Source organism: Diceros bicornis, chromosome 18 (assembly GCF_020826845.1).
Source record: "Diceros bicornis minor isolate mBicDic1 chromosome 18, mDicBic1.mat.cur, whole genome shotgun sequence".
NCBI classification, from domain to species: Eukaryota; Metazoa; Chordata; class Mammalia; order Perissodactyla; family Rhinocerotidae; genus Diceros; species Diceros bicornis.
In genome coordinates, this window is record NC_080757.1 from 13321912 (window position 1) to 13345987 (window position 24076).

A 24076-nucleotide genomic window follows, 5' to 3' on the forward strand; every position below is an offset into this window, starting at 1 on the left:
TTGGACCTGGTTCTTGTACAACAAGAAAACATTGCTGGGGCCCCAGTTGAGGCTGGGGTGGGAGTGGAGGCGAGGCTGGTCTTTGGGGGACACCTCCCCCAGCCCACCCCCTTGTCAGGCCCCCAGGGTGCCCCAGAGCTTGGTGGGGAGTGGGTATTCCACTAGCTTACACACCACTGAAGCCACACCAGCCAGTAACTATGGGGCAAAGCATTGTCTAAGCTGGCTCTTAGGGTTTCCTGCTGCCCACAAGGGGCCCCCAGACCAGAACCACCTTGATTCCAGCAAATGTGCAGGGCAGGAGTGGAGCACGGAGGCTATGACAAGTCCACCAGGGGACAGGTGTAGTGTGAAGTTGGCAGCTGTACTCTGGTGTGTGGCGATGAGGATGGGGTGGACAGAGGTTGGGGGCAATAGTGGGCTTTGTGGAAATGTGCGTGAGAGCAGCAGCAGCCGGCATTTGGGTGGAGGTGGCTCTAGGGTGTTGGCCTCTCCCAGTGGGTTTCAACCTCCACTGGGCTACTCCCTGGGACAGGAACCTTGGTGGATGGCTGCTTCCTCTGGCAGCCAGAGCCCTGGCTACTGCCCCGTGGATTCTGGGAATAGTCCCCTGGGCTCCACTCCTGGAAAGGGCCCAGCCTGGGGGCCAGAGTTGGTTCTGGCTTCTGTTGGGGGTCAGAGAGGAGATGGACAGGAGATGCTGCAGAGGCTGCAAGGAGCCCTGTAGGAGTGGACAACCCCCAAAGATCTCGAGCCTGGGGGCACAGGTGGTATAGAGCTGCCACCAGGGCCTTCACCCCTGGTGATGCCAGCTCCCTGTCTGTGGATGGTCCCCACCTGGAAGACGTCCAGGCTGAGAGCCAGCCCAAGGCAGTGGAGACAAGTGTCCTCCAGAGTGACCAGCCAGGCTGGGATGTGCCCAGCGACTTGGGTGCCTGGCTCTGCCAGGTTGAGTCCAACGTCCTCAAGGTCAGAGGCCCAGTCAGAAAGCCGTGGTCACCACACACCAGGCCTTTCAGGGAGCCTCAGAGCCTGAAGTGCCACTCTGAGGCCTGGGCCACCTCTTCTCCGTGTGGTCCAGGAGCTGGTGGGTCTCCTAAGCTGTAGATAGTGCCGTGCCCGGCAAGCTGCATGGTAAAGTCCAGCCCCCTGGCCCCACGGTCCGGGGAGGGCAGGGACTTGCCCAGGATCACATAAGCCGGTGTCAGGCCAGGCTCTCCCCACACACCCACTAGGGGCTGTCTTCTCCCTGGGCCCCTGGGGCCCTGCAGCCCAAACACAGGACTGGGAGTCTGTCCAACCACGTGGCGCCAGCACACACAGCCTTCCAGGTTAGTTGAGGACATGGCCTCTTCATGGAGCCACAGCCACTCAGCAGTCCCAGACCAGGGAGGGTCGGTGGCCAGCCGTGGGTCACACAGAAAGCTTTGGAACAGCCCAGCAGAGCCAGGATGCCGGAGGACCCCTCCCAGACTAGGTGGGAGCAAGGGTTCGTCATTGTCCCAGTGGCACCTGGAGGGAGGGGGGTTAGAGGTCAGAGGCGGGCCTTTGGGAGGGGCCGTTCCAGCTTCCCTCCTCTCTATTTTCCTTGCTGTTTGGAGAAATAGGCCTCTCTCTGGACTCTGGGGGCATGAAAGGGGTGTGGGTCTGCTGGAGCCAGGCGTGGGGGCAGTGACCTTGGGTCTTGCACTGCTGGGAAGCTGCAGCCCCCAGAGGCCAGGCCTAGAGGAAGGGCAAAGGAGTTGGGCCCCGGCCCCTCTAGGAGGATTTGGGAGGACAGAATCAGGACAGCAGGGAGTTCCTGGCCAGCCCCAGCCCTGACCTATGCCCCCAGCCCTTCTGAGGAAGGAAGGGGGAGCTGATTTACTGGAAGAGGGAGCCTGCCCCCTCCCATGGATCCACCAGTCAACTGGGCAACATTTCAGGAGGAAGAGGACCAAATCCAGGGTTGGTGGGATGTGCTCAGGCAGGAGGTGACTCATGAGATGCCGCTCCTGCTTCCAGAACATTCCCCAAGTGCTGTGCCCAGTGTTCCCTCTCCCCCACCCCCACCCCTTCCCTCCCACAAGGAGTCCCCCCCCCAGCCCTGTGGGCTGCACTCACTGCCTCAGACTTTCACTGATGCGGGCGGCATCACCAGCTGGTTCACCCTGGGGGAGAGACGGGCGGAGGTCAAGGTGGTGGATCAGCGAGGGCCGGGCCCGGGCACTGCTCTGGCACATCGCATCACGGGGGCTGGCTGACCGGACGTGCTGGGCAGGGACCTCGTCAGCCCCAGGGGGAAGTGGGAGAGCCCAGGGGTGGGGAGAGGAGAGAGAGAGAGAGGAGTAAAGAGGAGAGGAGAAAGAAGTCAGAAAATGAGAAGACAAGGAAGGGGAGGGGGTCCCCGCTCTGAAAACCATTAACTGCCGAGAAAAACCCGGGTCTAGAACCACCATGAACAGCCCAGGCCACCGAGGGCTCCCGCAGCACCCAGGCCAATGCTGGGTGTGTGACGGAGACTTGTGAGCTGGAGGCAGCGTCACAAAGATGGGAAGGTTTGGGGGCCGGGCAGGGACCCCTTGGGCCAAGTGACCCACCCACTTCACTCTCCAACCACCCCAGGCGGAGGCTGTCACAGCCGCGGGGCAGGCCCACCCCACCCCCACTCACTGCTGCTCAGCCTTGGCCTGGTCGCTGAGGAAGAAGAGAGCAGTGGCGAGGAAGAACATCCCACCCAGGACCACAACGAAGGGGCAGAGCATGAGGGCGTAGCCCAGACTCAGGAACTCCCAGAGCGGGGAGTCCTTGGTACTCTGGCGGATCAGGTCGGAGATCTGCGAGGATTGGGGGCGGACATCAGGGCAGGGCCAGCTCCTGAAGCCCATCACCCACCTCAGCCCCTCCTGCCCCCAGGCTACTCACAAAGCCGATGAGGTAGGGGCTTCCGGCGTCCCCCAGCAGGTGGGAGGTGAAGCTCTGCAGGGCCACCGCGGTGGCCCGTCTCGTGGGAATGACCACATACTGCCGAAGAGGCGGCAGGTCAGAGGCCACAGAAGCCAGGCGCACCTACCTGGCCTCATCCCTGGGGACATGACCCTCCTGAAGCCCCCACACCCTCGGACTCTCTCCACCCTGGTGTCTTGATCCCTCACCCTCCTGGGTCCTCCCCTCCTCCCACCCCCTCCTCCAGCCAGGCCCTCTGCCCTCCAGCTCATGAGACCAGATGCCATACGTGCTGCACTTGGCTCTTGGTGGGGAGCCAAGCGCAGTGGTCGTGGGAAACTGAGGCCCAGAGGCACACATTCCCCAGGAATCACACAGGGAGTCAGGCAGCGCTGGGACCAGAACCCCGAGGGTCTCTCGCCCTCATCTCACTGCTAAAGACCCATCTCGGTTCCCCCTCCACAAGGACCTGCCTAGGTTGGCCTGGCATGGGGGGCAGGGAGGGTGAAGCAGGACCCTGCCTGGGAGAGCCTCCACTTTACCCAGGGGCACCCCCAGCACCGAATGCCAGGAGCCGCTGGGCCCCCCATCAGACCCAGACGGCCTGACTCACAGGGGCTGCAGCTCCAAAGCGGGGGGGCTAAGGTCAGCAGAGGAGCAGCGGGGCAGGCAGCAGCCAGCTCCATGGGGCCCTGGGCAGCCCATGCCCCCGAGCTCCAGCTGCCTTGTCTAGTCATAGCTCCAGCCTCTGTGGACAGTCTGCGAGAGCAGCCAGTGCCCACTGGGCACCCCATTGTGGGTCGGGGCGGGGAGACCTGGATCCGCTGGGACGGTGTGGCCCCATTTCCAGCAATAATTAGTCACTTGGCTGTGACACTTAATAAAATGGGACATGATTTCCCTGGGACCTAAACCATGTCAGCAGCTGGGGCTGCCCCTGGGGGGAGGCGGAGGAGGGTGTCCTGCCCAGCACCAAGGGCACTCGATTCAGACAGACTCACCCCTCCCTTCAGTCTGGGCCTGTGAAGGGCCCCCCACCCTGCCTCGCTCCATGCTGAAGCACAGAGCTGAGTCAGACCTCCCCCCACCTGCCCCAGCCCGGGGACTGGTGGGGGAGACAGATATGCAGGGAAGCTTGGGTGGGGCAAGGCAGGCTTCCCGAAGGAGAGGAGCCAGCAGAGGCCCCAACACCAGGCAGACTCTGATCTCCTTGGCTGTCCCGTATTGTGGCAGCAAAACCCTCTCGCCCTGAGGACCGACCCATGAGGAGTCCTTCCTCCCCGGCCCCTGGGCCTGCCCTGGCAGCTCCCAGACACTCTCCCCACCGCGGGTCCCCTGCACTCCCTTCTCCCAATCCTCTCCTGCCCCTGACTTTGGAGCATCTCCAAGGACAGGACCTGGTGTTAGCCCCCTACCACCACACCCCTCCTCCGAGACTGCTGAAGTTACCAGGGCCACAGCCCCCTCCCAGTTCCTCCCAGGCTGCACCCATCCCTGCCCAGGGACACAAGCCCCTGCCGCACTCAGATGGCCCTTTGTCCCTGGCAGGCTGGTCTGCAGCCCATTGTTGACCCTGTGAAGACAGCCTCTGTCCGCCCAGCTCCAGCCGCAGGCGCTCAGGCAGGCGCCCTGGGACCCAGGCTGAGCTGAGAGGGCAGAGTCCATGGCAGCTCAGACCCTGGGGGAGGAGCCCTGGCAGGCAGCACCACCTCCGTGCCAGCCTGGCACTGCCAGCCTCCCGGCCACAAACTTGAGCCTCCAGACAGCCCCCTCCCCACCCAGTCCCCACATCCATCCCTTTCCGCCTGCTCAACCCTCTGATTCCAGGCCCTGCCGGATGCAGACCCCAACACCTCAAATCCCATCCCTGCCTCCAGGCTCACCTTCCCGGCATGGCTTCCTTCCCATCCAGCCCCACAAGCCCTGCCAGCTTTTCCACCTCTTCACCCACCCTCCTCAACTGCCCCAAGAGGTCAAGAGGCCTGGGTCAGCCTGGGCCTGACTCACCATGAGGATGTCCGCAGTGATGGCCCAGTTAGAAAATAGCAGCGTCTCCCCGACGAAGATACAGACCTGTCCAGGAGAGACCAGAGCAACCATCAGGGGCCCTCCACCCACCATTGGCTCCAGGCTGCTCCCTGAACCCTGGCTGCTGGCAGGGAGCCCCCACACCCTCCTACTCCTGCCTGGGGCCTGCACCTCCAGGCAGTCAGGCCCATGAGGAATTTGTGGATTATCTACAGACTTCAAGCCAGACCCACAGCCTTGAAGGACACCCAGAGCCCTGGACAGGCCCTGGACAAAGCAGAGCAGGCAGAGGAATGGAGCCTTCCCGCGCGGAAGGAGGGCCCCACAAGTCAGACTGCATTTCCTGTTCCAGAGCCGCCTGGGCCCGGCCCGGCTCCCCCCACCACCCTCGCACCCTCCACTGCACTCACATAGGCCCCCACGATGCTGCTCTTGGCGGCCACGAAGATAAGGCAGATGAAGATGGCAGAGCCCAGCATGCCCACAGCACACACCAGTGGGTCGGCCCGCTGGGTCCGCAGGCGGCACCAGCGCGTGGCTCCTGCCCCCGTGACCACACCCAGAAAGCCCGTAAAGCAGGTGATGGCCCCAAAGATGAGGCTGTGGGGACAGAGGCCGGCAGAGCACGGGTTGGGGGTGCTGAGGCTGGGGCAGAGGGGCTGGCGCTCCCGTCCAGCATCCCTCGCCACCCACCCCACCCCCGGCGGGGCCCCACCTGTCCTTGGCCCCACAGGGCGGGCTGTTGCATGTCTCCGCCATCTTCTGCACAACTTGGGCGCGGTACAGGTAGAGCGGGATCCACATGCCCAGGGCCCCTGTGGCGAAGGACACGGCCGCCGTGGCCAGGGAGGAGAAGACGTAGCTGCGGCTGGGGAGAGGCCGGGGCAGCGACACTGAGCGGGGGCCAGGACCCCTGCAGCGGGCAGGGGCGGGGCCCAGGAGGCAGCCTTTTCTTCCTCACTCCTTCTGGGCTCCGGGAGTGAGGGCTCAGGCCTCAGGAATAATAAACACCAGTGGCCAAAATGTCACTCCCATTGTGACCCATGGCAGCGGAGACAGCACGGAGTCTGGCCAAGGGTGCTGGGTGGGTCACCCTGTGGGAGGGTCCTCTCATCTCAGCACCCCTCCCTCTTCCTACCAGACCCCTCCCCACAGCACTCACTTTCGGATCAGGGCCTTCATGTCTCGGAGCCATGAGGTCCGTGCCTTGAGCTGCCCCCCGAGCTGGTCGGCATGGCCTCTCTTAGTGGCCGGGACCAGGACGAGGATGAGTGTTCCTGTGATCATGCCCAGGATGGGGGACACCTGGCAAGGCAAGGAGCACCAAGTTAGGACACCAGGGCCCAGTCGGCTTTGTCTCTGCTGCACCAGGAGAGGGGCATAGGCAAGCCACACCTTCTCTGGGCTCCGAGTTCCTCCTCTGGGGCAGTATCTGCCCAGCCTGCCTGACTGGGCTGCTGAGCAAAGCTACTGGAGATGAGGTCAGCAAAAAAAGGCTTAGGAACTCAAAATGGACTGTCCAGACCAGGGGCAAGATGGGAGGGGGGACTGTAGACAGAAGGGAGGGATGGATGGTCAGATGGACGGAGGAGGGAGGACAGATGGCTGGATAGATGGACAGAGAGACGGACAGATGGATGTAAGGACGGATGGATGGATGGATGGATGGATGGATGGATGGGTGGGTGGATGGGTGGATGGATGGATAGATGGGTGGGTAGATGGATGGATGGGTGGGTGGATGGATGATGGATGGATGGAAAGACAGATAGATGGACAGACATGGAATGATGACTAGGAGAGGAGGAGAGAGAGTTCCTGGGGACAGGGAGCCAGATATCAGCCCTGCTCACATCCCTAGATCTGGGAAAGTTCCCCAGGTGGGGTCCTCGCCCTGGGGGGTGCTGGGAAGGGACATGAATCTTCCAGCTAATATATTAGATAGGGTATCATTTGGGAGGGGCCAATGTGGGCCCCAGGAGAAGAGAGGCTCGGGCCCCCTTTGGGTCTTCCCTGTGTCCAGCCCCATGTCGAGAACAGACTCTCCAGACGGGAGAAGGACATCTTGGCAGCCTGGATTCTGGTCTACCAGCTCCTCCCCCGGCTCATGAGAACAGGGAGGTCTGTCCCCACCCCCACCAGGCCTGGGAGCCCATGAGCTGGAGAGTTCCTCTCCATTCACCCCCATCAAGAAATTCCACGGAGGCTGCTTCCTTCCTGCTTTTGAGGAAAAAACACTTTGTCTTAAGCTTCCTCTCCTCTGGGAGATGGGGGATCTCTGTTTCCTCTGATTGCACTGTCCTGGGGTCTTGGCAGACTTGCCCCAAATCCTCCCGCGGGACAGGAAGTGGCTCCAGACCCGGGCGCCCGCACACAGAGGTCTGGTCTCAGTCTCACCCGAGCACAGTGCCAGGGCTCGAAGCAGGAAGTGCCATCGTGGACCTGGAATTTCCTGACGTGGTGGGAGAGTCCGTCCTCTCAGACTGGGAGCCCTCAGGGTGGTGGGGCTGAGTCTGGCTCCCCTCACACCTGGGCCCCCGACACCTCAATGTGGACTAATCTAGAAGAGCCCAGGCCCAAAAGGTGGAAACCTAGAGGCTGAGGCCTGCATCCTAGCCTGGGCTCTGTCCCTGAATCTCTGGGTGACCCTGGGCAAGGACTGGTCTGGAGTGTCCTTACCCGCAAGGCCCAGTGCCAGTCTCCAGCCGCCTGCTTCACGCTGGAGCCAGTAATGTAGCCCAGGCCACTGCAGAGAAGATGGCACAGTCAGGGGGGACGGGCCGGGGGTGGAGTATGCCCACCAGTCTATGAGACAGGCTGGCTGCCGCGACCACCACCCAGCCACCCAGGGAACTGATCCAGGCGTTTCTCCAAGGCTGACCGCCACAAGCTTAGGTCACAGAAGGCCGAATCTCAGGGAGAGGGAGTGGTGGGAAGTCCGAGGAGACCTTGCCCAGATCCTCACCTGCCCAGCGGGATGGCAAAGTAGAAGACAGACAGCATGAGCGTGCGCATGTTCTTGGTGAAGAGGTCGCCGATGATGGTGGGTGCGATGGTGGAGTAGCTGGCCTCACCGATGCCCACCAGGCCCCGGGACAGGACCAGCAGCCAGAAGTGCTGTGGGGAGGGGCAGAGAAAGCTGGGGGACCATCCTGCTCTTCTGCCTGCTTGTCCTTGGTCCCCAGTTTGCTCCTCACCCCCTGCAGGGTCCAGGAGCCAGGGGAGAGGATGAAGCCCAACCCCTGCCTCAGCAAAGACTACACCCCCAAGCCACTCTGGGCCTCGGTTTCCCCCTCTGGATAGTGGTTTTGACTGGGTCTGGTTGGCCCAGTGCTGGGATGGGACTGGACTTTCACAGGTTGAGAGTTGTAAGTATGGCCCAGACAGTCCCCCCTCTGTCCCCATGCGCATGTAGGACATAAGCCTGTGTCTCCACTGCCTTCCCCCAATTGAGAGACCTCCTCCCTGAGTTCTGGCCCCAGCTTGGGGGCCTCAAGTCACCCTCCACTCTGTGTCCCACCCCCAGGCGGGGCAGCTGGGCTGACCCTGGTAGCACTGAGGACCCACTGTAAGTGGAGAGTGGGCCGGGCAGCCCGGTGGGCTCAGCGCCCCCTCCCCCACACACACATCAAAGAGCAAAGCCCAGCTGAACCAGGAAGGGTGGGGCCGTGCCAGCTGCCAGTGGTACTACCCCTTTGATGTGGACCCGGCCCCTCCATCCCCCTAGCTGCCAAGGGCCTGAGAACCCAGCCTGGTCATCTTTCCCCGGCCCCACCCTGACCACCCATCCGGCCAGTATCGCCCACATGCAGCCCTCCTCCGGGTCTCCCTGTTTTCCTCTCTCCCTCTGCCCATCTCTTTCCTGGCCCTCTCTCTACATTGCAGGCTCTGCCTGTCCATCTCTGCACCTCCCATTTCTGAGGCTCTTTCCCTCTCTCCCTCTCTCCCTCTCCGGGTCTTCCCCTGGCTCCTTGCCTCTGCTTCTTTTCCTGGGAATCATCTGCCCATAGCCTTTGCCTATTTTGCTGTTGGGTTGTTTGTCTTTCTTGTATTGATTCTGTTAGTTTTTTATGTATCATGGGAATTGACCCTTTATTATAAACATCACAAATATTTTCTGTCATCTTTCTTTCTGCTTTGTTTATGGGGGGGGGGTTCACTATACGGAAGCTTTATTCTATGTTGTTTAATTTGATGCTGTCCAATCTGTTGCTTTTCCCTTAATGGCTTCTGGATTTCATATCTTGCTCAGGAAGGCTACTCCATCCCCAAATGATAAAAATATTCTCTAATATTTTATGGTTGTTATATTTGAGAGAGAGAAAGAGAATGGGAGCGATTTCCTCAATCCTCCTTCTCAGAAGAGCAAGCAGGTAAGAGCTCTTTGATGGGGGTCCTGTTGATCCCTCCTCCTCCCCCAGGAACCCGCCATATCGCGCTTTTGTGTGAATCCATCTCTACCCTTGCATACATGTACCATGTGTGAATATACATACACGTACCAGTGAACAACATTTAGCATCTTCTGTGTGCTGTTAAAAAATAAAATAAAAAAGGACCATTCCATGCATCTGATCCTGCATTCTTCCTGTTTTCCCTCATTCTTAACTTTTGGAAACCCCTTTATGCTGGTTAATATAGATCTAGTTCATTCTTTTGCTGTCAAGAATCTCATAGTGTGAAGACACCCCATTTGGTCTGGGCATCCGGTCATGTTCATTTAGATTGCTTCTCTTTGTTTCTATCACAATTCTGCAACAGACACCCTTGCATGCACATGTCACTTCGTGTCCACGAGTTGGAGTTTCTCTCTTGGGTACATACCTCGAAGCACAAGGCTGGGTTGTGGGATGTGCACAGAGTTTTACAAAATCCTGCCATTTTGCTCTCCAAAGAGGCTCTACCAATTTACACCCCCACCAGCAGCTTTAATAACACTTGGTATTGTCAGCCTTAATTGTTGCCAATCTGATGGGTGTGAAATGGTACCTCATTGTTGTTTTAATTTGCATGTCGCTGATTACTCGAGAGGCGAGCACCGTCTCTCCCCGCGTTTATATCGCCCACTTGGGTATCTTCTCCTGGAATTGCCTGTCACTATAATTTGCCCATTTTTCTACTGGATTATTTGTCTTATTTGTCTTTTTCTTGTTGATGTATAGTTCTAGATTTTCACAGTTTGCTTTTTACTTTCCTTTCACCTATCTGGAATTTATTTTGAAGTATGGTTTGAAGTACAGACTAAACTTTATTTTCAATTCAGATGGATAGTCACTTCTCCCAAAACCATTTATCTGAGATGCAGCTTTCACCCCACACTCGGTTCCCATGGAAAGGAGGACTCTGCTTCATTGATCTCTTGGTTTTAGTTAGAATAGCCAGATTGTGATAACTGATACTGCAAGTTCCCTTTCGCTGTTATTTTTCACAATGTTCTTGGCTGTTCCTGGGCATTTTCTCTGCCAAATTAGCTTCAGAATCACATTGCCAAGGTCCATGAAAAACCCCCATGAGACTCGGATTGTGATTGCAATGAATTTATAAATTAATTGGAGGTGATCTGTCTGTTTCTCTCCCTGCCACCGCTCATCTTCTCTCCCCACCCCCCCTCCCTTCCACGTACCCAGAGCGGGGCCCAGCCCTGGCATCGTGGTCCCGGCCTCACCGGTCAATCCCAGAGGCAGCCGCAGAGGTTGGATGACCAGGGGTCTGGCCAGGGGCAGGACAGGGGCCCTAGAGGCTTCTGGTCCAGGCCCCGTTTTTGACTGTGGCCATCAGACTCTACCTGACACTCTGGGCCTGGAGCTCACCTGGGTCTGACCCTCCTCCGTGAAGCTGCCCCAGGACGCAAAGTCATCCCCCCAAACCTGCCGATTCTCTCTGCCCTCGCCTCCAACCTCCTCTCGATCAGTGTAAATCTGACCCACCATTGCCCTTCTTCAGACTCTTTCAGGGTCCAGCACTGCTCTCAGGAGGAAGCCCAGGCCCCCCAACCCGGCATTCGAGGCTCTCCACGACCTGGTCCCCGCCTTCCTTTCCAGCCAAAACCCTCTCCTCCTCCTTCTCTCGACACACTCCCATGAGTGTGCTCCCTGTGCCCATCCTATCTTCACCAAAAGGCCTAATCTCCCTGCCCTGCCTGCTCAGCTCGAATGCTACCTCCTCCAGGAAGCCTTCCCTGACCACATGAGTTTTGAAACTGCTCTCTTCAGCGAGGACTTTCAGCACTTTGCACATCTTGAAGGCTCTGAGCGTGGGAGCTCCTGTCACATCTTCCCACCCCCAGCCTGGGTGCTCCCAAGGACAGGGCTGGGGTCTCCTCCGCTGTCCCCTAGGCTGAAAGCTCCTTGAGGACAGATCCTAGTCTTCTCTCCTTTTTCCTCTATTTCCCTTTACAGTTGCCATCATGTGATTTTCTTTCCTCTGCTTGAATACCCCTATCGATGGGAAACTCACTACCTCACAAAGCAACATATCTCCTCTTTGGAAGAAAGAACAGAAATAATGATTTGTTGAATACCTCCCAGGTTCCAGGGTCTGGGCTTTCATTAGCTCTGTTATTTCTCACAACAAACCTGCAAGCTGAGAAGCACTAGCCTCATATTAAAGATGAGGAAACTGAGTTTCAGAGAGGTTAAGTAAGTTTCTCCAGATCACAAAGCGAAGTGGGCAACAGAGTTGGGATATTCAAACCCAGAACTGTGGGAGCAGAGTAAGAAATATCTTCCTCATGTGGAACTGATGCTTGCCTCCCTAGGACTCTGACCCAAGGAGTTAGCAGGTCGTCAGACAAAGAGCAAACTGTGTGAGGCCCAGGGAAGAGTAGTGACTTACCTAGGGTCACACAGCAAGATGAAGGCAGAGCCAGGACTAGAACCCAAGGGTCCTGACTCCTTGGCAGACTTGCTCCCCCTGTTCCTTGCATCCTCCCCAAATCAGAGGCAGCTCAGAAACAGTCACGATGCCACATGGGGCTGTGAATCCCTCCGATCAGGCCAGCACAGGGAAGGCCCTGTCTGCAGGGCCAGTTTATAAACGTACGCAAAGACCCCCTCCTCCCACTGCATTTGGAAGACACTGTCTAGGTTTCAGGCAAAGGGGCTGGAACACCCAATCTCAACAGGGGTAGGTCAGTCAGGCTAGCCACCCACTGGAGGAACCAGGCCTCGCAGACGGGACATTTAGGGATGCTGGGCCGGAAACAGGGCAGGCCTCACCTGCTGGGGGATGAAGGAGCTGGAGAACGTGACGGCCGACCAGAAGAAAATGCCACAGCTGAGGATGACTTTCCTGTTGAAGCGGTCGCCCAGGTAGCCGAAGATGGGGGCAGCCACCATGAAGCTGCAGATGAACACTGTGCAGGGAGAGGGGAGCTGAGGGCAGCGCGGGGTCCCTGGGGCCAAGCCTGCCTAACCCCACCACTCAGCTGGCGGCCAAGCGCCCGGGAGAAAAAGCCCGGCCTGGGCCAGGGCCTGAGGAAGCAGCCCCAGAGAGGGCGACCTCGGCCAGCCTGGGCCCAGGGGAGGCTGGGGACAAGCCCTCCGGGGCAGGGTGATTCTACGGCTCCATCCGCTTCAATGCAGGTCCAGTCTGTCCAGTGCCGGGTGAGCACTTTGGGTACTTTAAAACAGTAAACACTTATTCCCTGAACAAACTGTGCCAGCAGCTGTGCTAGGGACTCACCACACAGCATCTCATGTGTCCCTCCAACCCCGTCCCACTTCACAGGGGGAGACAAACTCAAGGAGGTGTGACTTGCCCAAGGCCCCATCGGCAGTAAATGTCCCAGGGGTGATTTGACCCCCTGTCTGTCTGCCTCCAGGGCCAGTGTTCCGTATACTTTGCCACACTGCTCTCCTTATCATACTTGGGAAAGGTTCAGAGAGGGGAAGGGACCTGCCCAAGATCACACAGCAAACCAGGGCAGAACTGGGCCTGGAACCCCAGGTCTTGTACCTGCTGGATCACTCGACCACCCTCACTCCCAGCAGGCTGCAGAGGTTTCTGACATTTGGAAACTGTCATTTGTTCGTTCATTCATTCATTCAACAAAACAGACAAAAATTCCTGCCCTCTTGAGGCTTTCATTCTAGTGAGGAGGAACAGATAATAAAATAAAAAATATAGTACGTCAGATGGTGACAAGTGCTAGCAGAGAGAAAGGGCAGAAACAGAAGAGAGGAAATGTATGTGTGGGAGAGAGAAAGCAGAGGTTACAATTTTAAATAGGAGGGTCAGAGGAGGTGACATTTCAGCGAAGACCTGGAGGAGGTGAGGAGGAAACAAATCATGCAAATATTACACCAAGAACAACAAGTGCAAAGGCCCTGGGGCGGGAGTGTACTTAGCATATTTGAGGAACAATAGAGGCCAGAGTGGCTGGAGCAGAGGGACCGAGGGGGAGAGGCCAGGGCCTTGTGGCCCACTGTGATAACTGTGGCTTCTATGGGCCAGAAAGGAAAACGTCGGAGGATGCTGAGCAGAGGGTGATATGACCTGGTTTTGTTCTTCGAGAACAAGAGCGCAGCAGAGCCTTAGAGGACTCCATGGGGATGCCACTGCCAGTGAAGGGAAGGGCCTTGGAGGTCCCAGGTGGGATGAGGAGGCCAGCAAGGCAGGATAGGCCCTAGGTCATGCAGCGAGGCAGCCCCCCTCCTCGCCCTAAAAGGCAGTCCCACAGCTGACAGGCAGATGGCCAGACAAAGCCCGGGGATGGCAGACAACGTGGCCAGTTGGCTGGCCTCTGACCGCCAGGCCGAATGTGCGCCTAGGCTCTGCTGCTACCTCACAGACCCGAGTCCCTGGAGAGGAGGAACAGGAGAAGAGGAGGAGGGAGGGAGGAAGGAGGGAAGGAAGCGAACAATCGGGTAGAGAGGGCCGGGCGGAGGAACATGACTGTCTCTCTCTCACCCTAGTGATCGGGACAGCGAGTGCCTATGGGTGTGAGGGGAACCTGTTAATCCTGACTCTGTGCCCGGGTCCTCGGGGAGAATCAGTACAGGGGTGCGTGAATCTGGGCGCCAGACACACACTGCCTGGGCTCGAATTCAGCTCTGTTCCTTCCCAGCTGGGCGACCTCAGGCAGGTCAACAACCTCTCTGTGCCTCAGTTCAGTGGAATGCTGATAAATGTTTAATAACTGGCTCTCTGAACAAGGGGTAGGGGAGGAAGCCCCGATGTGTAGTGTTTGCCAATTTTCATGGGTAAATACTCCCACCATGGCTGATTTCCATCTGATGTCACTGATCAGAGTCGGGAAGAGAAGAGCAGTCACACCGCATTGTCTACAGAGTATTCTACCACAAAGATGTGATTGACGTAAATCACCTTAAGAACAGAGATAATAATAAAACATAGTCAAATAATTACAGAGTGATGACTGTTAAGTATTTATCACCTTTGTTTTTAATATAAATTGTTTAATTTTAAGTTTCCATAGTTTAATTTTTAATAATGGTTGTGTTTAACAACCCACTCACACAATTCCTGAAAATTTAACAATTGACTCTCCTGAGCCAGGCTGAGCCAGCTCTGGCGTGCCGACTTCCTCATCTGTAAAATGAAGATAAAAATAGCAACACTCCCCCCCCCCCAGTTGCTCTGAGCACCGGGTAAGATAAAGCTTGTAAGGTACTTAATGCCATACCCTGCCCAGAGTGGACTGGCCTCCGTCCATACTGGGTCCTTGTTTAGATTAGTCAAAGCAGAACTTATTTCCTCATATCTAGAAAAAGAATTTTTCTGCCTGGGCCTGCCTCCCAGGACCTGCCTGAGATCAGATCAGAATACGGACAGGAAAGAGACTTCGGTCTCACCAGGACTTATGCATGTTAGCAGGAGGAGGAAGAATTGTTCCCTCCGTGCGTATCTGTGCTAGGTGGCAAGTGGGCAGAAAGAATCAGAGTAGGAATTGTCCCCTGTCTGGTCAGGGGGCAAACCCCATCCATGGGTTTCCCAGTTCCCTAAAATGCCAGGGAACCAGCAAGGAGGGTCAGCTCCTCCCAGAATAGTGAAGGGAGGCTTCATGGAGGCAGTGATGTCAGAGCTGGGTATTGAAGGATGCATAGGAGTTTACCATGATGATAATACTTAAACTCAAGAATATGTACTAAAATATAAATTACAAATAAGCAATACAGTATAATGGTTAATGAGGTCTAAGTCTTATTGTCAATAATACCTGCAGTTATCATTTGTGGAGGACTTATCATAGGCAACGCCCAGGAATGCACCCTGGACATAAGTACAGATTATCTTCACCTTACAGAGGAGACAACAGAGGCTGAAAGAAGTGATGTCACACAGCTAGCATGTGGTAGAGCCAGAATTTAAACCCCAATTTGTCTGACTCCAGAGCCCTTGCTCTAAATCACACTACAGACTGCCAGGCTGAGAAGACGGAAGGTCCCAGCTGATGTTCCCAAGGTCAGGGAAAGTTCAGGGTTTGTTGATAGCCAGAAGTGGCAGGCTGCAGCCTGGGAAGGCTATGGAGGGAGCAGTGGGAGATGGGCCTCACAGAGAGACTGGGCTCTACACACCAGGACCAGGTTTGGCATTTAGTTAGAGGGCTGTGGAGAACCCCAGCATGTTCTGTTCTCCCTCTTCAAGGAGCAGCACTGGAAAAGCCCCACTGTGTGGGTGGAGAGGGGCTGAAGGAGGTGACCCAGGCCTTAGCCAGACCTTGGCCGTCCTGGTGCATCCCCACCCCCTGCCCGCAGCAGAGCAGGAAGGCGGCCCCTCCTGGCTCCTTCCCCCTGGCGGACTGCCGGCTCGTTTGGGTCGGCAGAGGCATCCAGACTATGGCTGGGCTCCTGTCGAGGTGGTTCACGCCTGTCCCCACCCCCCGGTCCCAGCCTGCTGACAGTTCCCAAGCACCCACCTGCACTTCACTGCGTCTGCCCCTTCACAGCTGGGGCCATGAGCCCGAGAGGACACAGCGAGTCAGGCAGGGACACCAAACCACTGCCTGCCCCTCAGTGCCTTCCCCGTGGGGACAAGGGAGTCCAGGGTCAAGAGGGAGACACATTCACCTTTGCAGCTCTCCCTCTGCTTGGGGCAAACAAGAGAGAGAATTCCTCCTGGCCCTCCAGGACGTCACAGGCCAGGGAGGAGCCTGAACACAATCAGGCAGGGCCAAGAGGGGAAGTGTTCCTGGCAGAAGGAACAGCACAGGCAAAGGCCTGGACGTGTCAACTTTGTCCCAGACGCGGGTGCAGCGGCTTACTCCGCCAGCAGGCAGCTCCGCTGAAAATAAAGACCAGCTAGCTAGAAGCTTCCCGGGCCCACCAGCCCCAACCCCATAGTCTTTGTTTGTTTGAGGAGAGCTTTCTGGGCAGCCCGGCCGCCCCACCCCATCTCAGTAGGGGCGGCTTTCCCAGCAGCTCCCACACGAGGACATCCTGTGGTCGGGGTGTGGGGAAGCCCTCGGGCAGCTCACGTGTGCTGAGCCCACAGGTCTGGGACAATGGAGCCGCAGGCAGGGAGCCAGGGCAGGGGGGGCAGGGCCGGACGGACAGCAGGGCGGGAGGAGCAGAGCCCCTGGCTGTCCACGAGAACCTGGGCCTGAGCCTCAACCTTCTGTAAGACAGGCGATGCTCCCTCCTCCTAGGGCTTGGACAACCTTCCCAAGGTGCTGTCCACTCTCATGGAGGTCCCAGGGCTCAGCGTGCTGCCTGAAGACCTTCTCCACTGGGGCCCACAGAGGGGCCAGCACCCAGAAGCTCAGAACAACCCCCGCTCAGGGCTCTGTGCCTTGGCAGGCGGCCCCAGGGGCCCCCATCTGTGAAGCTGTGGAGCCTAGAGGTGGTCCGGGAGCAGGGGCAGGCGAGGTCGGAGCTGGGGTGCCCTGGGATCCCACACTGTGGCCTTAGAGCCCACGTCCAGCCCCCACCTCGGCCTGGGCTGAACCAGCGCTATTTTTACAGAGTCCAGATCCGGTCGACCTATTATTTGGAGAAGACTTGCCATCCTCCACATCCTGTGGGCAGGGAGGGTGCTCAGGCAGGCATGGGGCAGGCAGGGGTCAGGCTCTGCTGAGTACCCTCCCTGCCCACAGGATGTGGAAGATGGCAGCCCAGCCAGCCAAGACGACGGCGAGGACCCAGGATGGCCTGGCCCCACCGGTGCCTGAAAGCCCACCACACTCAGACTTCCTGCAGGAGGAACAGAAACCGCCCCTCCTTCACACCCCGCACAGGACGTCAGCCCTGGGGTGGCCCATCAGGCCTCAGGGGGAGAGAGGTTCTTGGGCCTCCCTTCTGACAGGAGGGCCCTGCGGGGAGAGCCACAGGGGCTGCCCAGCTTTGCCTTCGGAACCCGAGCCTTTGCCGAAGCGGGAGAACGTCGCTGGGCTGGCCAAAGTGGACAGGGAGCAAGGCCAGAAGGAGACTCAGCCCCAAAGCAAAGGCACTGTCTGGTTTCAGTCTGAGCTGGCTCTTCCTCTGTCCCCACTCTCCTCTCCCACCCCCCAGCCTGGCACTTCCTCACGACCCCACAAACCCCAGCCCTGAGCTGCCTTCCAGCCTCCTCCGCCATCCATTCCCCCACTGAGCCCCAGAGTGAACGCCCTGATGCACATGTCTTATAGGGACCTGCCCTGCTCCAAAACCTGCTGTGGCTCCCCACTGCCCCAAGACAAAATCCAGACGCCTCTCACAGTCAGGTCCTGCCTGCTGTGCAGCCTCCTCTAACTCAATTCTCCCCACACTCTAGCCCACAGCCGATGAACCACGAGTCACCAGAGCCAGGCAGCACCACAAAGAGCCTTCACCCCTACTCGCTGCTTTCCCTAACCTGCGTTTATGCCGATTTCCTCACATCCATCTTCTAATTTGCTCTTTTTCTCTTCAACTGGGTCCAGTCTAATTAACTGATCTAATTATTACATTTTTTAATTTGAATACTTATATTTTTTACTTCTGGAATTTTGAATTTAGGTCTTTTAAACAGCCCCCTGTTCTTTTTTAATAATGTGTTATTCCTGCCTTATAAATTCTACTCTTTCCTGTCAAGCTTTGAAAATTAAGCATACCCAATGTTAAGCCCCTTTAAGACAAGTCTGTTCTCTGTAGTTCTTCAGGAGCTGGTTTTCCTACCTTCTCTGGCCCGGTTGACTCCGTCCCACAAAGGTGGGCTTTCTTGTGTGCTCTGCTCATTTGGAATTTGAGTTTGTCTTCAGTGTCATCCGTGTCCCATGCAGGCCCTGGGCCGTGAAGACATACCTAAGGAGCAGTTTTGGCTTTGCCCCTGCTGGGGTCCCTGCCAACACTGGCCTACATGGAGAAGGGGGTGGCAGTCCCAGGCCTGTGCAAAGCAGGAGCTAGACGAGCTCTCTGCAGAAAGCCAGGAAGGAAAATATCCTTCCAAGAATGGAAAAACTGTCCACCGGCCTGGGGGCACAGCGTGAAATCAGGGAGCTTGCTCTGGGCTCTGGGTGGAAACTGAGTCACCCAGGCAACATTAGAACCCTCACCGGCACTGCCCAATGCTCAGGGCAAAGAAACCCCTGAGCTTGGAAACTGGGCCAGACTGCTGACGCTCTGATAAATCTGGGTGATGGGCATGTGCAGATTCGTTGTACTATTCTCTCTCTACTTTTCATGTGGATTTAAATTCTTTCATAAAAATGTTTACATTAAAAATACTGCAACAAGCTTCTAAGACATATCCTGGTCCCCAAAGACTGTACCACTTGGCTTCAGTACCAGCTCCCGTTCCTGTTTGTGAGTTCAACTCTTTGCTTCTGGCACCTGGAAATTTCCCTGCTAGCTTTAGCTTTCAAGCTCAGCTATATAATTTAAATGTTGGTATATTTTATCCAGCTTGGAGGGGGAAGGAGAGCTTCTCACATCTACTGACAAACTGACTGGAAGTCCTTGCCCCTGAACAAACTCTAACTCATCCTTCAAAACCCCACTCAAATGTCCCCTCCTCAGGGAAGTCTTCTCCACCTGCCACCAGGCAGAGCTAGGTGCCCACTCACTGCCATCCCCCCAGGCTCCCTCCCTGCCTGGGTGGGGACTGGATACGTTTTCTGTTCCCATCGATAGAGGGAGTCTACCTGAGTGCAGAGACTGAGTTCATGGCAGAGCCCAGCACAGGGCCTGCCAAGCAGCAGGTTCAGCGTTAGCCGCCCCTTTGGGTATAGGCCATGGGGGCTCCTGATCTCCCAAAACAGTGAGACCCAAGGGCTGTAACTCTGCTATGGGCTTTCGCTCAGCTATGGCTGCTGCTGGGGACTCAGGGGCCAGCTCTGAGCTGGCAGCAACCTGCAAGAGGGCTGCCGAAAGTAGGCTCTTTCTAAGCCAGCTCTCATGCTCCGGTCCCAAGGGGAGACAGCAGGGGCAGGTGCGGGCCTAACCCTCAGCCACCCCCCACCCTGCCTCCTGGCCCAGCAGCCCCTGGTGCCCACAAATAAGCAGGCAACCCGGCTCTCAGCCCTGGCCCTTTGATCTGGGCAAGCACCAACACCTGGCTGGCGCCCTCCACCTGGCTCCGACCTTATCGGGGCTTGGGGAAGAGACAGGTGCCCGGGGCCCAGGCCAATTAGGTGATTTGCCTGGTTGCCCACTGAGTCACATCCTGGTCTAGCTCGCCTGGTTTCTTGGCTGAGATGGCTGAAGGAGTGAGGACACTCGGGAGCCATCCCAGCTGTGCCAGGGGGAGGTAGCAGGGCGAGGGCCATGGGGTAGGGACCAGAGGGTCTCTGAGAGTGCTGGGGACTCTCAGCATGGCCCAGAGGCACCTACCCTGAGGACACTGAGATGCGAGACTCTCAGACACTGGGGACAAGCCTCACCAGTCCCTTGGCCATCTGTGCCTCCTCCCCAAGCCAAGAGGACAGCAGACAGAACCCCAATTCCAGTCCTGCCACTCTCTCGCCATGGGACCTTAAGCAAGTCATTTCCCCTCTCTGGACCTCTGTCCCTTCATCCAGAAAGTGAAGCTGACAAAAGGGAGCTCGTAGGAGGAAGAATCAAACAAGATGATGCCCGTGGGTAATTTGTCCACCTCCAGCCAGGTCACCAGGGATCAGCAGGGACTGCATGACCCTTAGCCAAGAAGGCAGCCTGGGACATAACTGCAGCAGCGCTGTGACCCTCACAGCCCTCCCACCCTCTCCCTGGGCGGCTGCCCTGGCCCTGACCACACTTAAGGAGGGCTGAATGGAGGAGGCTGGGGCAGAGCCTGGCTCAGATCAGTCAGCAAGGCCAAGACCAGGAGGAGATGAGGCTCGGGCCGGGTCCCCAGTGACTCAGGGGCCATGGAGGGAGGGGCTGGGCAGCTAGGCTCTCCCCCGCCCTTCCCACACTAGCCCAGCAGCCTGCTCCCTCCCACGCTCCCATCTGGCTTGAGCTCTGTCTTCCTGGCTGCGAGTGCTGGTCACTGCATTACGCAGAGCCCAGGAGGCTGGAAGGACCTGTCCCAGGCCCTGGGGCAGGCTGACTTGCTCTGGCCTGGCCAGAAAGGCCCAGCAAGGGTGGAGGGGTCAGGGAGGGACTTGGACTCATGTCCTTGGGGGAGGTAACGTCTGCAGGGGCAGGGACCTGGCCACCCTTAGGAGGTGCTGGACCGCACAGCCTTGCCCCAGTCCTAGCTCGGTCAACCCTCATGTGTTAGGGCTGAGACCTGGGGCTATCACACCCCCTCTCTCTGAGCCCCAAAGACACCATCTAGGACATGAGGACAGGCACCAAGCCTGACCCAGTGGCTGTGGCATTCCCTGAGCTCACGGAAGCTGTGGAGGCCTGGCACTATGCATACTGGAATGCCACCTAGACAGGTCAGGCAGGTTCCTGGACAGAGCCACTTGCTCCATGCCTCCCTCCCCAGAGAGCCGGGCAGGGGAAGGGGTGCACGGACTGGAATGCAGACCACGAACTTTCTCCCACTCATCTGACTGGGCCTCACAGCCAAGTAGACTCCAAGGCCAAGGGAACCAGCCACGCAGCAAGGTTGGGGCCGGGTCAGGACCAGCCCTGGGATGCAGCGCTAGCTCTGAGTCTCTGCCCAGGCCTGAGGGTCCTGCTGAGGCACGGCCAGCATGGCCATAGCCAATGGGAGGGCCAGGGACCCGGGAGCTCAGGTCCTATGGGGCCATGTAGTGGGCAGGGCAGGGACAAGGGAGATGTGGACCCTGGAGAGAGAGGCAGATAGGCTGGGATAGCTGCTTAATGACCTGCCACACTGCCCAGTCCCAGGGGGCCTGGGCCCTGCCTCCCTGCCGGTCAGGGCAGAGAACCTCAGGCCCAGGACTAGCCCAGGATCCAGGTTCTCAGGCTCCTGAGTTTGGGACCGGCTCTGGGGCTGACCAGGGGGAGTGTCCTGCTTTGACATCTAAGAGGTGACTTCCAAGTTGGTGGCAATGGAAGGAATTGGGAGCAGGGGAGGATATGGAAACAGGATCACCAAGGTTCTATTGACATTGCCCAACTTACTGACCTAAGGCGTTCCCTTCACCAACCAGCCTCAGGAGGGACCATGGATCACTGGGTCCCGAGGAGGCCCCCAGACCCAAAAGAAGGGTCATCTCCAAGGACTGGGGCCCTCGGCCTGCACTCATCTATCTCCCACAGCCCCTCGGGGCGGGTGTTATTTGTCTTGTTTGACAAGAGGAGAAGCAGAGGCTGGAAGAAGTGATGGCTTGGTGAGTGGCAACAGTGGCATCTGGACACAAAGCCCAGGCTCTTTCCAGCAAGTCAGGACCGGGGAAGAGCCCAGCTGGGAATGAGCCAGCAGGGTGGAGGCCAGGGCAGGGGCGAGGGCGGGAGGGGGGCCTCACCTGACTGCAGCAAGCCGGCGCCTCGGTCCTTGACCCCGAAGTGCTGCTGAATGTCCAGAAGGACGCCTGGAGGGGCAGACAGAGGGTGCTTACCAGTGACGTCTGATGCCCAGTGCCCACACTCCCCCACCCACCTGGGTGACTCCCAGTCCCAGCTCAGCCCTCTTTTCACCCTGCAGGGCCCTGCCTGGCCCTATCTAGAGAACTCCACCCTCCCCGGTTTAGCCAGGCCACGAGGGACCTTGGAGGCCAGCTTCCATCCTGCCCGCACTGGGCCTCCTGTGCTCACCCTGGGCATAGGATCCCACCCCTCATTCGGCCACTGCAGGGGTCCGAGGCAAGGCCCCTCGGGGGTCACTCAGCCAAGCCTCCTATCTGACTGCCGGGGCCTCTCGCCCACCTGTGGCCCAGCCCCAGACTTGCTGCTGGGACCTGAATAGACATGGGCCCCGCCCTCAGGGGAGACCACAGAGCCCACAGCCCAGAGCGCAGGTGGGCAGCCACTGAAAGCTGCAGGGGCAGCCCTCTGGCCAAGGAGAGGGCAGAGGGGGCTCGCGGGCAACACTCACCCCTGCTCACCTGCATGAGCACCCGTGCACACACACGCAAACACACATGCTCACTCAGCTGTCCTCAGCCTGATAACCAGGACCCTCAGTTTTCCAGTGCAGGAGCTGAGGTGCAGAGGGAATCAGGCGGGGCTCCAGGCCTGCTTTCTTGGGGGAAGGGGATCTCTTGAGGCCATGTCTGCCCTTCTCCCAAGTCCCAGCCCCCTCTGCTCTCCCGTCAGGGCGTTGCATGTCAAGGGGGCAACTAGAACATCTAGAAACCACCGGCAGCTGTGGACAGACAGAGCCAGACTCCTGGACCCCCTTGTAGCATTCAACCAGGGCTCCTAAGTAAACACAAGCCCCAGCCCCGCAGGCCCCAGGGGCCCCGCCTCAGCTTATCTCTAAGGACAGCAGAAGGCTGGGCCACAGGCCAGAGTCCCCCTGACCACCACACACGTGCCTGGAGAGGGGACAGAGGAGAAAGGAGGAGGAGACAGGGCTTGCCTCAGCAGCTCCCCATATAGGGGCCAGACAAAGGGACTGGACCCTGCCTTCGGGGGACTCCCAGGGCTCTTCACGGTGATGATGGTGATGTCAGCATCGAAAATGATGATGGTTCGCATCACTGAACTATAAGTGCTTTCCTAGGTTAATCCTCACACAATCCTAGGAAGCTGACACAACTATCCCACTGGACAGATGAGGAAACTGAGGCACAGGAGGTTAAGCCATGTGTTCAAAGTCATACAACAGGAAAGTGGGGGAAGAGGGAATCTCCAAGCACCGTATGGAGGTCCCGTCTGGTGGCTGGGGGCATGGAAGGGGGCAGAGTGGAGCATCACTGTCCCTCTCGAGACCCAGGGCCAGAACATTGAGCTATGTCCCGGGATGCAGAGTCAGACCGGCTGTGTCCCCGCAGCCTGACAGCCAAGAGAAGCTGGCTGCCTCCTTGTTAATGCCCAAAGTGGATTTACCATAATTACCCATAATGAAGAGGCTGAGTGAGGCCCAGTTAATGACTTAATAACCAAGGCGGGTTATGGTCTTGCCTTGAAGGCGGAAGCCAGGGGCCAGTCCTAGGTCTGCGAATGGCATGGCCACCAAGTGGAACCTCTGAGGTGCCCCGACCTGGCCTCTGAGGCCCAGAGTTCCGTCGGGGCCTATGGGTGGCATGGCTGGGCCCAACCTTGAGGAGCCACCCACACCCCCCTCCCAGCTCCACAGCCCATTCCCACTCCTGAGCCAGGGCCTCTGCTCCCCTCCTGATGCGTGGGTCTGATCACATCCCTCTCTCGAATAGTCACCATCACCTGCAGCTCCCCAGTGCCTCAGGGGAGGACCCAGGCCCTTCACCAGGCCACAGGGCTGCAGGTTCAGCCCTGCCAACCCCACCCTCCAGCCCCAATTCTCAGGACACCACCCCTCCCCCATATTCCAGCCACCCCAAACTACTCATGGCCCCCCAACTGCATATGCTTCCTCTTCTACCCTGGCACAACTCTGCTGGCTGTGCTAATTCCTGCCACTCCTTCAAGACTAATTCAGATGCCTCCTCTTCTGGGATGTCTTCCCTGATTTACCCCCCTCCCACCACCCTCAATAAATTAGTTGCCCCCATTCTTCCCTGGCCACCCTTGTTTTAGCACTTGTCACACCAGGATTAGTTAGTTCTAAGGGGAAGACACATAGGGATGTAGATATGAGCCCCTTGGACCCACTGTGGCCGGGAGCTAAGAGCCACCAGTTACTGGTTCTGCTAAGTTCCAGGTCCTGCGTGAGGCTCTATGATGGC

The 24076-nt window shown here is 58.0% G+C and overlaps 1 protein-coding gene across 1 annotated transcript in view; it reads right to left on the bottom strand.

The window, feature by feature from the left end:
• Positions 1 to 45: 45 nt before the first annotated feature.
• The window catches only part of SPNS2 (SPNS lysolipid transporter 2, sphingosine-1-phosphate), a 35296-nt gene continuing 11265 nt past the window's right edge, over positions 46 to 24076 (bottom strand). The window contains exons 2-13 of the mRNA XM_058560024.1: positions 21734 to 21799; positions 12171 to 12307; positions 7919 to 8070; positions 7633 to 7699; positions 6116 to 6258; positions 5669 to 5821; positions 5364 to 5553; positions 4933 to 4998; positions 2905 to 3003; positions 2653 to 2816; positions 2104 to 2150; positions 46 to 1512 (exon numbers count right to left, since the gene is read on the bottom strand). Of these exons, the coding sequence (XP_058416007.1) occupies positions 2108 to 2150; positions 2653 to 2816; positions 2905 to 3003; positions 4933 to 4998; positions 5364 to 5553; positions 5669 to 5821; positions 6116 to 6258; positions 7633 to 7699; positions 7919 to 8070; positions 12171 to 12307; positions 21734 to 21799 (1280 nt within the window). The 3' untranslated portion in view covers positions 46 to 1512; positions 2104 to 2107. The remainder of the gene's footprint in view (positions 1513 to 2103; positions 2151 to 2652; positions 2817 to 2904; positions 3004 to 4932; positions 4999 to 5363; positions 5554 to 5668; positions 5822 to 6115; positions 6259 to 7632; positions 7700 to 7918; positions 8071 to 12170; positions 12308 to 21733; positions 21800 to 24076) is intronic.